General features: G+C 40.3%; 1 protein-coding gene across 2 annotated transcripts in view; it reads left to right on the top strand.

Annotated features, from left to right (window-relative positions):
• The first annotated feature begins 4667 nt into the window (after positions 1-4667).
• pappaa (pregnancy-associated plasma protein A, pappalysin 1a) overlaps positions 4668-12249 on the top strand; it is an 88928-nt gene continuing 81346 nt past the window's right edge. For both annotated transcript variants that reach the window (XM_032540393.1, XM_032540392.1), the window contains exons 1-2: positions 4668-5914; positions 11047-12151. In XM_032540393.1, the coding sequence (XP_032396284.1) occupies positions 5524-5914; positions 11047-12151 (1496 nt within the window). In that variant the 5' untranslated portion in view covers positions 4668-5523. The remainder of the gene's footprint in view (positions 5915-11046; positions 12152-12249) is intronic.

The following is a 12249-nucleotide window of genomic DNA, read 5'->3' as shown; positions in this document are numbered from 1 at the left end:
AAAGAGAGTAAGAGAATGACATGCAGCAAGCGGTCTAGCTGGCTTGGAACTGAACCGGAGTTGCATATGTGCCCATGTAAGCTAACCACTCGGCTATTGGGTCGCTCCTTATATATCTGTACTTCTTAATAATTTATTTGCACAGAGTCTCAACAGTGCAGAAATGTTGGCATGAGAATAGACAATTTAGTTGAAAATTATTGTACTGAACAGTTATTTGGCCATGCTTCCACTGGAAAGATATAAACTTGTACATCTTTACTCAGTGAATTCTACTGATTGTATTTACATGTGTCAAGGTTGAGGTAGAATTTAAGTTTTTTGAAAACACTCTAGTAGTAAGACGTCAACTTTTTGCCACCTCCAACTGTGCTTTTATTGACTTCTTACTACCCCAGTAGTCTGACAACTGCAAAAGCAAGACACGCTAACGACAACACCCATGTTGATTGAACAGCTACGCTAAAACACAGAGAAAGTCTGACGAGCATCAGCAGCCAAGTTTGTCAAATAAACCAACAAACCAACATTTAACTACAACACAAGGAAAACTTTTTCAAATGTTTTTTATTTTTTTATTTTTGAGTGTAGCAGACATTTAGACAATGAACCAAAAATGCAAGAGAAACCTTTAGCTACCTCCGTAACACCAATAATGTAAGAGCTTAGTCGGTTGAAAATGTGACGTCTTTGTGTACTAAAAATTTCTTGTTCAACCATAATTGTTTTAGCCAGCAGCTTACTAAAACTACCTTTGACTCTAAGAAAGTTTTCCAACAGTTAAAATCTGTCTTAAAGGTGCAGATAAGTGGACTGATATAGTCTGAGGGGGGTACAGACAGCAGGCACAATGACTAATGATTTAGCACTTGGATAAAGGAGAAGTTATGGGGTGGGATAGGGCTGACATAGAAAAAATAAGACTAGAATGTAATATATCAGCATAGTGATACAAATGCACTTAGGAGAGATGATTAAATTACAGATACACAACTATGTGCTTGATTTAACTTCTCCGTTTACCGATCCAGAAGGACGATAAGATAAGATGATTCAATTTGCTGTGATGAATTTATATAAATTAAACAGTAGACTTCACTAACTCATGTGGCAGAAGAAGGAACAATTGACATTTCAGTGTCCATCAACAAAGTGTGACAGATCATTGATTTCATGCCTCATACCAGACCCTACAGTACCATACTTTCTGTAACACATCGTATTTCACGTATACCATTCTGCCAGTACTCAGTTATCACCATATCACAAAAGTAGTGTCTACTTTCTATATATATATAATGCCACTGTCCAGCTGAACTGGCTGCCCTTCCATGCAAAGCGCATATAAATGACAGCTGTCATAAGCATTAAGAAAGATTAAACCTGATTTACACAAATGTATACATTTTCTGTAATCTTCACAATGTTCTGTTTAAAAGTAACAAACAACACCTCCGTCTCAGTCAGCACATCTCTTATTGGGAAGTGCTTTCTTTTTTACCAGAAACTGCCTGCGTTTTTAGGCAGCACAGGATTATACTCTTAAGTGCTTTAATGGGTACTCTGTAACGGCATTATATTTAGAAAGAGCCACCGCCTTTAAAGGTCCTGGCCACTCTTATGAAATGCTATTGTCACTACAGCTTTGCTTTTATTTTCACTTGACATTTCTTATTCAGAATTCCCCTAAATTTACTTAAAACCTCATCTGTATTATTCTTTAATGTGTTAACATTGTTTACGTTGTATCATTTTACTCTCCAGATCATACACACAAAAAACGAGGCAAAGGCATTTAGGTTTGCACTTTAGAACAGTCACAGATTAAGCTGGGTGCATTAATGGATTATAGGACAATGTTTTTTTTCCTATTTAACTCACTGCGCCACAGTCACTCCGGTCACGTTGTAGGATTATTGTACAACACTGCAACCACTTGTCTCTGAACAGAAGTGATGGGACAGCAATGGCTGCATCACCGTGGAGCTAGAGATAGAGTTTAAGGATGCTTGTAATCTAGACACAATCTGACAAGGTTAATACAGTGTATTATTAATGACAACAAAATGCACATATTTTTTTGTTCTATCCAATATTAATTTACTGAGCTCTGTGTTCACAGAACATGCTCATGCTTTACCTGTGTGTAGACTTTGCATGACAAAAAGATAAGATAAAGTGACTCAAGTGATATGAAACCGCTTGCATTTTCATTTGGGTTAAAAAGGCATTAGTATAGTATAATTATGTTGTTTAAGATGTTTTAGTCACTGCTGCATGTATTTTTTATACCTGTTTTTCCCCCTGATTTTTCCTGATGTCAAAGTTTTGAATTTGTCCTGCGGTGTTTAATTCACTGTTGACCTCTGACTGATCTTAACATCATGCAGTGTATTCTGCTTTATGGTCTGACTCAGATGTGCAGTGGGATTTAAAGAATTGCAAAGGGGCTCTGTGACATGAAACGTCATGGGCCATTAGATCAATATGGGATGTTGTCTTCCTACCATCAAATCCTGGAATAACTGGGAATCTGCCTGTTTTTGAAAAGGAGAGACATTGTGATGCTGGCAAATGGTAGAGCCAGGGAGGCACACAGTTTAAACTTAGTGATTGTTGATTGGTTTATACCTTCAGGGGTTGGGTGGGGGGTGCAAGACTGTACTAAAACAATTCAACTCAAACACCTTGCGTAACGGAGGCATGGCAAATGACCTTTATATGAGCATGTTTCAGGGTTGTTTCCCCTTCCTTCAAACTGTACATAGTGTACCAACCTGAACGGATGCTGACTCTAAGACATCAGGTCATCTTTTCTATCTTCAGCCCTCCTGTTCCTTTATAGAGAGAGAGAGACAGAGAGTGATAGTCTGATCTAAGGTGAAGAAGTAAAGAATGTAATAACAGGACTGGAGAAGTCTTTCACCTTCTGTCACGATACTGAGCTTGAATTTTCATTCCCTTCACTGTTAAATTCTGTTATCAAGTATGATTTATGGAAATCCCTTAAATTAAATTTAAATCTGTGACCAGCACTATTTTGCTGGCTGAAGAAATATAGGAAAAGAAGCATGCATCCTACCAAGTGTGAATCAAAAGCAAGCAACCTCAAGGGAAACATGACTTTTTGAGACAAGGACCCAAACAAGAACTCTTTCAAAGAGATGGAAGTGTTGCCACCCAACCACACCTAACTGGAGAGTGTTAACAAGTCATGCTCAGGTTTTGACACAAACAGTTATCCACTGTCTCCTTTGACTAGATTTAGATTTGTTGTCCATGTGAAACTCTGCTCCCAGCAACTTCCAAGGTCAACACCTCTCAATATGTGATTCCCCCCGCTCAAGACACAAAAGGAAATATGTGGCCCAAAGTCGCAACACCGTATGAAAAAGAAAGCAAATATTTAATGTTTGTTCTCTCTTCCTTTTATGGTAGCTGGCAAGTTTTGGCTGTCTAAACACACATTCACAACAAACAACCGTGGAGGAACAGAGAGGAAACACCAACATTCTAGCTGACTGTCTCTATGGAAAGCCGTTAAAAGGTAAAGTCACTCTCCTCTCTGTGTCAAAATATCTTCAGAGTAACAGTAACATTGACTAAAGAATTGTTTTCATTTCACTCAGCAGCTGAGACCTACGAGGGCTTTGTCACTGGTCTCAAAGGCTTACAAACTTTAGTCGAGAGTGTGGTTTTGAAACTCCCATCCATCTTAAGTGGCGGGTCAGTAAACATTAGGATGTGTGAGTCAACCTGAAACTTACAGATCCCTTACATTTTTCTTTTTTGAAATCCCTTTGACAAAAATCTTTGCGTGGCAATAGTGAATTGGGATAGACTAAGACTGGAGTTAGAGACTGAATAAATGAATGAAAAAAAATGAGTTGGCCAGATTTTAAAAATCAAAACATGGCCAGATAGAAAATATAAGTGCACTTATTGCAATTTTGTGGCTAAACACCTTAAACTCTGGCTTTTAAATTGAAAAAAGAAAGGACATATGATCCATTAAGAAAAGCAAAGGATTAGAACTGACATGACTTTGTCAATGTTCTCCCATTACTTCTTTGATCTACTGCTTACTTTTTTTTTAAAGACATTAATGGGAAACATGACATTGACAGGACAGTTAGGTCTACCTTTATACAATGTCATACCTTGCCAAAATTTAAATGAAGGACTTTCCAAAGAGCCTGTGAGTAGCCTAAAAGTTGTACTTGGATGCAACTTTTTAATTTCAAAGTTTCGGATGTTGATCTCTATTGATTATATTTTAACATTGGAAAATAAAAGCTTTGATCTCCAAATCATGTGGGGAACAATCTATAATATTCTCCAGTACATTTTAAACATTTACATTCCGTTCAACTAAGCTTTAACGTATGCTACATCTTTAGGAATGTCATTGCCAAAATCTATGACTTTGAAAATTAAATCAACCGTCTTTCAGAGGGGGATTTCAACAAAGATCAACACGGATTGGAGTAATTATATCGTGTTCTCAGACGGCTTGGTTATGACCCTGTGTAATGGACCTGGTGGAAGTGTTGGATTGTTTAAATTGTAACCGCTAGAGGGATACATATACGCCTTTCAAACTCCGTAAACACCACCCAATCAGTATGTGCTATAGAGAGAATTGCCGTCAGTGAGAGTTGCTTACCTGTGTGACTTCCCACATTGGGAAAAAAACACAGCGCCGGAACATTTGAAACATGAGTTGTTCTTAAAAAGACGTAGAGAGAAACTGCCTTTAAAGCGTACGGCGAGCTCCGACTGCTCCAAGTGTATCTGCTTCAGGCAATCATGAGGACCGCGATGCTTACTTCTGCAGCTCTCTGTCCCTCTTTCTCTCCTTCGCCTTACCAGATTGTATTATAGTGCATTGCAACTTTTGTACAGGCATACAGGCAAGGGGAAGTTTTGATTCCATTTTTGATCACAATTTACCTCTTGTTTCCTGTAATAAATATGAGAGGTCGGTTTGTTGTCACTTTTCTTTGGAATTTAATATGTGCCATTTCTTATGCTGTTTTACGGGTAGGATAAGGAAACAACAAAAAGGTGTGACAAGAGCTTGGCGGACAACTGTGGATTTCTGCGAGTAACTCCTACCGTCCAAAGGGGATGAGGGGGGCATCGGCCGGACCCCCCTCTTGATTGATTACTTATTAGTCATCCCTTTGGCTAAATGGGACCAACTGAAAAGGCACCGTGGAACACATACATGAATCAAATATTCCCGTGTCCCCTGAATGTCTCCAGAGTAGTTTTGCTTAAGAGAGGGGGTCGTGGCTTAGCATTATAAAGAGGGGAAAACAGCATAGCTTTATGGGTTTATTTAGACAGTTTCTACGGTTTGACATTCTACCGCTGTAAAAAGAGAGAAGGAAAAACTCGAGAGAATTTCCAAAAAGGAGAACATTGTGGACATAACATTTTTTTGTAGTTATTCCGTTGTTTCTTTTATTTTTTTCTCTTCTTTTTAAATATTTTTGTTTCTATTTCCTCTCCCGAAAAATGAAACTTTGGACATCTCCCTGGGTGTCTTGCCTGGTGATTCTCATCTTGTGTTTTGGATCAGTGTGCGGGACAGTCCGGAGAAAGGGGAGATCCAAGAGGGAGTTGGTGCGCATTAGTGAGGCGAAAGCCACCATCCCAGGGGCTTGTGCCACACGTCTGCCCCGGGGCAAGCGCTCTTTGCCCGGCTTAGAGCGACGGGTAATTCGCCAGCGTCGGCGCTCGTCTCAAGCGGAGGAAAACTCTCCAAACCGGGGGAAAGCTGTCTATTTTACCGGCAGGGGAGATCAACTACGACTGAAGCCTGGCGTGGAGATACCCAGAGGAAATTTCACTCTGGAGATGTGGTTAAATCCGGAGGGAGGTCAACGATCACCCACAGTGATTGCAGGTAGGATTGTCTACACATCCTCCATCCTATTGTCAACCCAACTCCATTTATAAGTGTACCTCCAAAACTTACATTTAAATATGTTTACTAAATATGCACCTGTGAAGTATTTTATCACAGTGTCATGTAGTCTGAAACAAAGCAACATGCAGTTTCAGCGAGTTGAAAATTAGTTCATCTATCAGACTAGACAATGATGTAATGCTGTGAAAAGTATAGCGGATATTTTAGGTAGTGCAAGCATAGGGTCACTGAAGATTTTGATCACATTTAAGTTTGCCGGCTTACAGAGAGTCAATCGCTGCAAAATGATTTTATTTTCCAAATTGATTTTTTTCTGTAATTTGTACTTCTTCAGAATGATGATTTATGTGGGTTATAATCCTAAAAGTGAGGAGCACTGGCAGCAGATATAGGCTACTGCATCATATGACCGCCAGCTGATGTCACTGTGCGTAAAATGTAATTTCTCTGAACCGACTTGGCTATTTTAAAACTATGATGTAATGGCCAAAACTTTGTGAGCTAGCACGTCACGTCAGGCACAAACCGAGAGAGATCTGTTGTATGTGTAGGTGCTTTAAGCGCGCAGCTCAAGCCACAAGCCGCAAGCTTAAGTGTGCCCCAAAATCGACACCTTTGGATTGGCTACCGGAGTTACGGGACAGAAAGGATCCAGACAGAAGAGATCCAGGGTTTCCCCTCATGCCCGAAAATGTCCTGCGTGTGTTTGTGCTGTGGCGGTGTGCTTTCATGGTCACCGGTGTTGTTATGTAGGCTACAGTGTCTCCAAGACGCAGACTATTGTGCAAAATCATGCGTAGACGAATCTTTAAGGAAAAACCAGATAGTGATGATGCTTCTCTATCTACTGACTGTGCAGAGGACACACACACGCACTTGTGTAGATCCCTGTCGTCGGAAGGCTCGACACCTTCTAATTGTCATTTGTGCGCACTCCTTTTTCTCCTGCAGCCATGCGTAAAGGAGTACCAGAAAGGTGTTAAAACTGTTCTGCATCATCTGTTTTGACCAATAGCGCTTTTGTGCATTACAGTATAGGACAGTTTTTGTGTTGCTTTTCTTTGCCGATAGGGAGCGTTGCATTCACAACTCATTGTCTGCTATAGTACTTGTGCAGATGGCTGCCTTTGAACTGAACTGAATTGAACTCAGTCCTCCCCAGCCTCCTGTATACCAGTCTGCACGTTTGAGCAATCAGTTAATCCATATCACTTTATTTACATGCTCTTTTTTATTATTTCTGTTAAACTGGAGTGATTTTTTTTTTTTACTGGAAGGCTGATTATCTTGTTGACTTGGTAAAGTAAAGTATTGATGCTGTGTAACCTATCTGGTTAAATAAAGCCCCCCTCCAGGGATGAGCCATACCCTCCTTTATTATTATTTTTGTGTGTGTGCGTGCTTTTGCGCGTGTGTGTGCGTGTGTATGTACAGTCCAGTTCACTTTTAGATAGTGCTAGCCAGTTGGCAGGGACATGCTCTGCAAAACCAATCCCTTTTCTCAAACTGGGGAAGAGGGGAGTTAGAGGGTCTGTTGTGACCTGAGTGACTCCTAGATTTACAGAGAATGGACACAATAACAGGAACATCTGTATAGTATTATGCAACCCAGTACAACAACAACACTAACAACAGCCCCCACAATGATAGTTGAATAAACACCCCTGAGACCAAATCATAACAGAAAATGAACATTGTAGGCTTTACAGAAGTGGCATTAGATCAAATTATTTTGTACAGGTGTTAGTGGTGTGCCCCGCCCCCATCTTGTACTGGCTCCTCCCTATTAGGATTACCATTCATGTATAATCTTGTGTGTTCATTTCTTCTTCTTTTTTTCATTTTTTAAAAAGTTTTGCTCCCATCATGCTCCCATCAGCAAGAGGGGCCTTAAAGACAACAAATATGATGATCAAACAAATTCAATAAAGCCTAATCTTTTAAATCCAATTCAGGCCTAAAAAATCCCAGTGCCTCTAAAAAATGCTCCATCCACTTGTTTTGATCCCAGCACAGTGTTGTTTGCAGCAGCTGTTTTTTTACTGTGTTGTTTTGACCATCGTCTCTCTCTGCCTTTATATATAAAATGACAACAATAACATTAGTAAACGCTGTGGTGCTCAATAATTGTGAGTTGATTAATGTAACGGGTTGCTTTATATCCATGAGGTAGGTGAATATGACAGTATAGACAGCACATCCAGTGTTTTTATTTAACTGTGATGATATGTACATGTTAAAAAAAAAAATCATAAAAATACATGAATGGAGTTTAATCAATTTTCTTATAGAAATTCCTCGGAAAGGTAGAGCAGGACCACTTCTTGGGTAAAAAGAGAATGTTCAGGGATCAATTAGCTGCTACTTTATACTCCACAGATGGGGGATCAAACAATCATCAAATACAGGTGTGGATTATCTTGTGCCCTTTGAATTACACACACACCATTCCTATCTGAAGGACACACACACACACACACACACACACACACACACACACACACACACACACACACACACACACACACACACACACACACACACACACAAACACACACAATCAGAACATCAAGTTCTGTGTCCAAATGTTATGCAAACTTTGTTGTGCCCTATTAGCCCTTGTATCCGGGTCATGTTGGGTTGTCCCGCATCAAAGGAAGAGAAAAATAAATCACACAAGGAATGGAGGCTCTCTTCCGTGTCGTGCTGGGGGCAATTATACACAGACGTTAGCAGATAATCGCTGCAATACAGTAACATACATGTTTTGGTGCAGTCATAGTGTGATGATATACAGGCAAAAATGTGTTCAAAAAGTAATTTTACTTTAACTTGAAAATTGTATCCTCTTCCTGTTTTATCATACTCAAATGTAACTGGTATACTAAGGAAGATGAATTACTTTGAGATCATGACTAATAACCTAGCTAGTCAGAGTTTGAAGAGGGGTTGAGCCCTGAGTGCAATGCTTATACTCGCAATCATTACTTCAACAAGAAACATCTTCACAGTCTTATTAGTTTGAATCATTATCATGGCCATGCACTTAGCCTTACTGTGATTTAATGAGTGTTTGGAAAGATTAAATTCTTATTAACGTTAATGTAATTTAATGGGAAGGTTTTGTGTTAGGACAGTGTCAGGGTATAAGTAAGTGCAGAAAAAGTGGTGTTAATTTATCTTATCTGACGTTCAAAAACATGTTTTACTCTTGGTAGATTGTTTATGACTCATTAAACCCAGCATTGAGTTGAATTCATTCAGAGTGAAACTTGACAGCCAAGTCAAATGTTTAAAAAGTGTTTTCAAGTGGTGTGATGACATTTTTATAATCAATATCCTTGTTATGTTCGTTGAGTTTGTTTTTAAGATATTAATGGAATTTTCCATTGTGTCTGGGGAAATTGCTTTGGCGATCACTTTCATATGACCATGAAAAGTGTCTTTCTTTCACCTTTCAGAGCCTGAACAGCTCGAAAGTAAACGGAGTCCTCATTGTTCTCTTCCTCCCTGCTTTTTATCAAGTCCTTGTGACATTTTTCTTTGAGTGTGTATGTGTTTTTTTTACTTTTTCCTGGAAAAAGACAAATGGCAAATGCGAGGAAGGTTACCTTTGAACCTGACAGAAAAAGCTTTTTACCGTTGCGTGTGCACATGCAAATCCCTTTATGTGTGTGTTTCTGAGAATACACAAATCTGTACTTTAGCTTTTCAATTTGCCTGTGTGTATGGGAGTGTGTGTATTTATTTCATGAGCATGTATATATGCATGTCCGTATAAGTATATGCATGTGTGTGTGTAGGTGTGTTTGTGTGAGCCAGAGGAGTTACAGTGCAGGGTCTGGAAAAGTGTAGTGTGTTAGATTAATTGAGCATGGCAGAATTATGACAGCTGTTTACACTAGAAGCCCTACAAGCATTTTAGCACACCTTTTAGCCTTGAGTGCACTAGCTGACAGATGGAAGGCTTTTTCCTTCCATTGGAGGGGAAAGCCTGAAAACGTCATCAAAGGTCCCAAGGATTGACCTTGATGCTGAACCCAACCCTTGCTCTTTGAACATTTGTCCATTGAAATACCAAGTTAATGAATGCATATTGGGGTGTGCATCGTATTAGAAACAGGTCAAAGTTAGCAAGAAGTCTGTGCAATCACCATTTTGCCAAATGACTCAATACCTATATGGGCTAGGTGTGCCGGTCACATATTAATTGTCTCTTTGTGAATAGATATAATTACCAGTTAGGACTACCCTGACGTTAGCAATTCCCAGGAGTGTATTCTCGTGACAAGAATGGAGTCTTGCTCTCTCCACAGAATCACCTGCTAACACACATTTTCATATGCTGAATTGGACCTTGTGAGGCACTACAAGGTGCTTTGGAATCTTTGCACACTTTGACTGGACCGTATAGATATATACACATAGTCACAAACACGCATTAAAAAACATACATGCACAGACATGAACTTGTGTGTGTGTGTTACACGTACCTCAACAAGCCCTAAACAAACAAAAAGGTAATATTCAGAGATCCCCTAAGAAGTGAAAACACATTACCATGCTGAAGCTGACATACACGGTCCAAGTGAAACAGGAAAAAGGTGTTTTGGTGCCTCTACAAAAACAAGGCCATAGCAGAAAACTAGCCTTTTCTGGCTACCCCACTGGCAAAGGGCATTTCCACGAATGACTTTAAATGCACTCAGTGTTCACGAGAAACCTATACAGAGAGATTTCCATGGGGTCTCCCTTAGCTAAACATGCACTTCAACACAATTTCCAGGGCAACATGCATTTATATAAAAATGTATATCATATACAATTGCTCCCCAACTACATTTTTAGTCTCTTTGGAAAGAACACTTTTCAGTATAGTTCAGAATAATCTATAGAGTGTTCATATAGATGCTGACCAACAAATACTGAAATAAATGAATTGTTATTGAAAAGAGAAAATGTGAATTGAAAGTGCCAGCTCTCTTACAGGTGATCAATGAACAATGCTTTTTATTATTGCTGCTGATTTTTTCTTAAGTTCCCATCAACATTCACATCTGGAAATAAAGGCATGCACTTATTAACAGACTTTTTCATTCTCTCTACAGGCCTGTACGACAAATGTTTCTACGCCTCCAGTGATCGAGGCTGGCTGCTTGGCATCCAGGCGGTTAGTGAACACGGGAATCGTGACCCCCGCTTCTTCTTCTCCCTTAAAACGGACCGTGCGCACAAAGTGACTTCCATCCACTCCAACGCTCGCTATGTACCCAACCAATGGGCACATGTGGCCATCACATATGATGGGGTGTACATGAAGCTCTTTGTCAATGGCGCCCAAGTTGGTGTCAGTCGGGAGCAATCGGGCGATGTCTTCAGCCATTTGACCAAAAAGTGCAAAGTGCTGATGATTGGGGGGAATGCACTGAATCATAATTACAGGGGGACAGTGGAGAGGGTGGGCTTATGGAGGCAGGTCAGAGGGCAGAGGCAGATTGTCAGGGATATGCAGGGCTATGAGGACCACGAAGATCTACCTCAGCTGGTCATACGTGAAACATTCGAGCACCCAGGTCGGAAATGGCTGACTGTAAAAGATGGTAGCTTTCCTCAGCCTGAGCAGGGGGGAGGTAGACGATTAGGGTTTCTGGGTGGTGGTGGAGTTGGTATTTCGGAGGGATTATTAGACACAACGCTGGAACCTCCGACTTGTGGTCAAACTGTCTGCGACAATGTTGAGGTCATCAAAAACTACAACAATCTTTGGACCTTCCGTCGGCCCAAGAAAGTACGATATCGTGTCATAAATGTTTGGGACGATGCACGGATGAGACCAACTGTATCAGACCACCAGATCAGCCTGCAGCACCAGCAGCTAAATGATGCCTTTAGTCCCTACAACATCACCTGGGAGCTTAGCATTCACAACGTGTCTAATTCTTCCCTTCGAAGCCGTTTGATTCTAGCTAACTGTGATATCAGCAAAGTTGGCGATGATGCATGTGACCCAGAATGCAACCATCCACTGACAGGGTTTGATGCAGGTGACTGCATGTCTGGGCATCGGAGCCGTTGCCCTGAGCATAAGCAAGGGAACGGGGTATGTGACCCTGAATGTAACTGGGAAAACTTCTTCTATGACCTTGGTGACTGCTGCAACCCCAATGTGACGGATGTGACCAAAACATGCTTCAACCGGTCGTCTCCACACAAGTAAGATCACTCTCTTCGCATTTTGCATCTTACCATGTTTGTAGCACTGGTAATCCTCCTTGCTAGTTGTTTATTAAAATACTTGAATTCCCTAAAAA

The sequence above is a fragment of the Etheostoma spectabile genome, chromosome 16, assembly GCF_008692095.1.
Source record: "Etheostoma spectabile isolate EspeVRDwgs_2016 chromosome 16, UIUC_Espe_1.0, whole genome shotgun sequence".
Lineage (NCBI taxonomy): Eukaryota > Metazoa > Chordata > Actinopteri > Perciformes > Percidae > Etheostoma > Etheostoma spectabile.
This window is presented reverse-complemented; position numbering and strand designations above follow the sequence as displayed.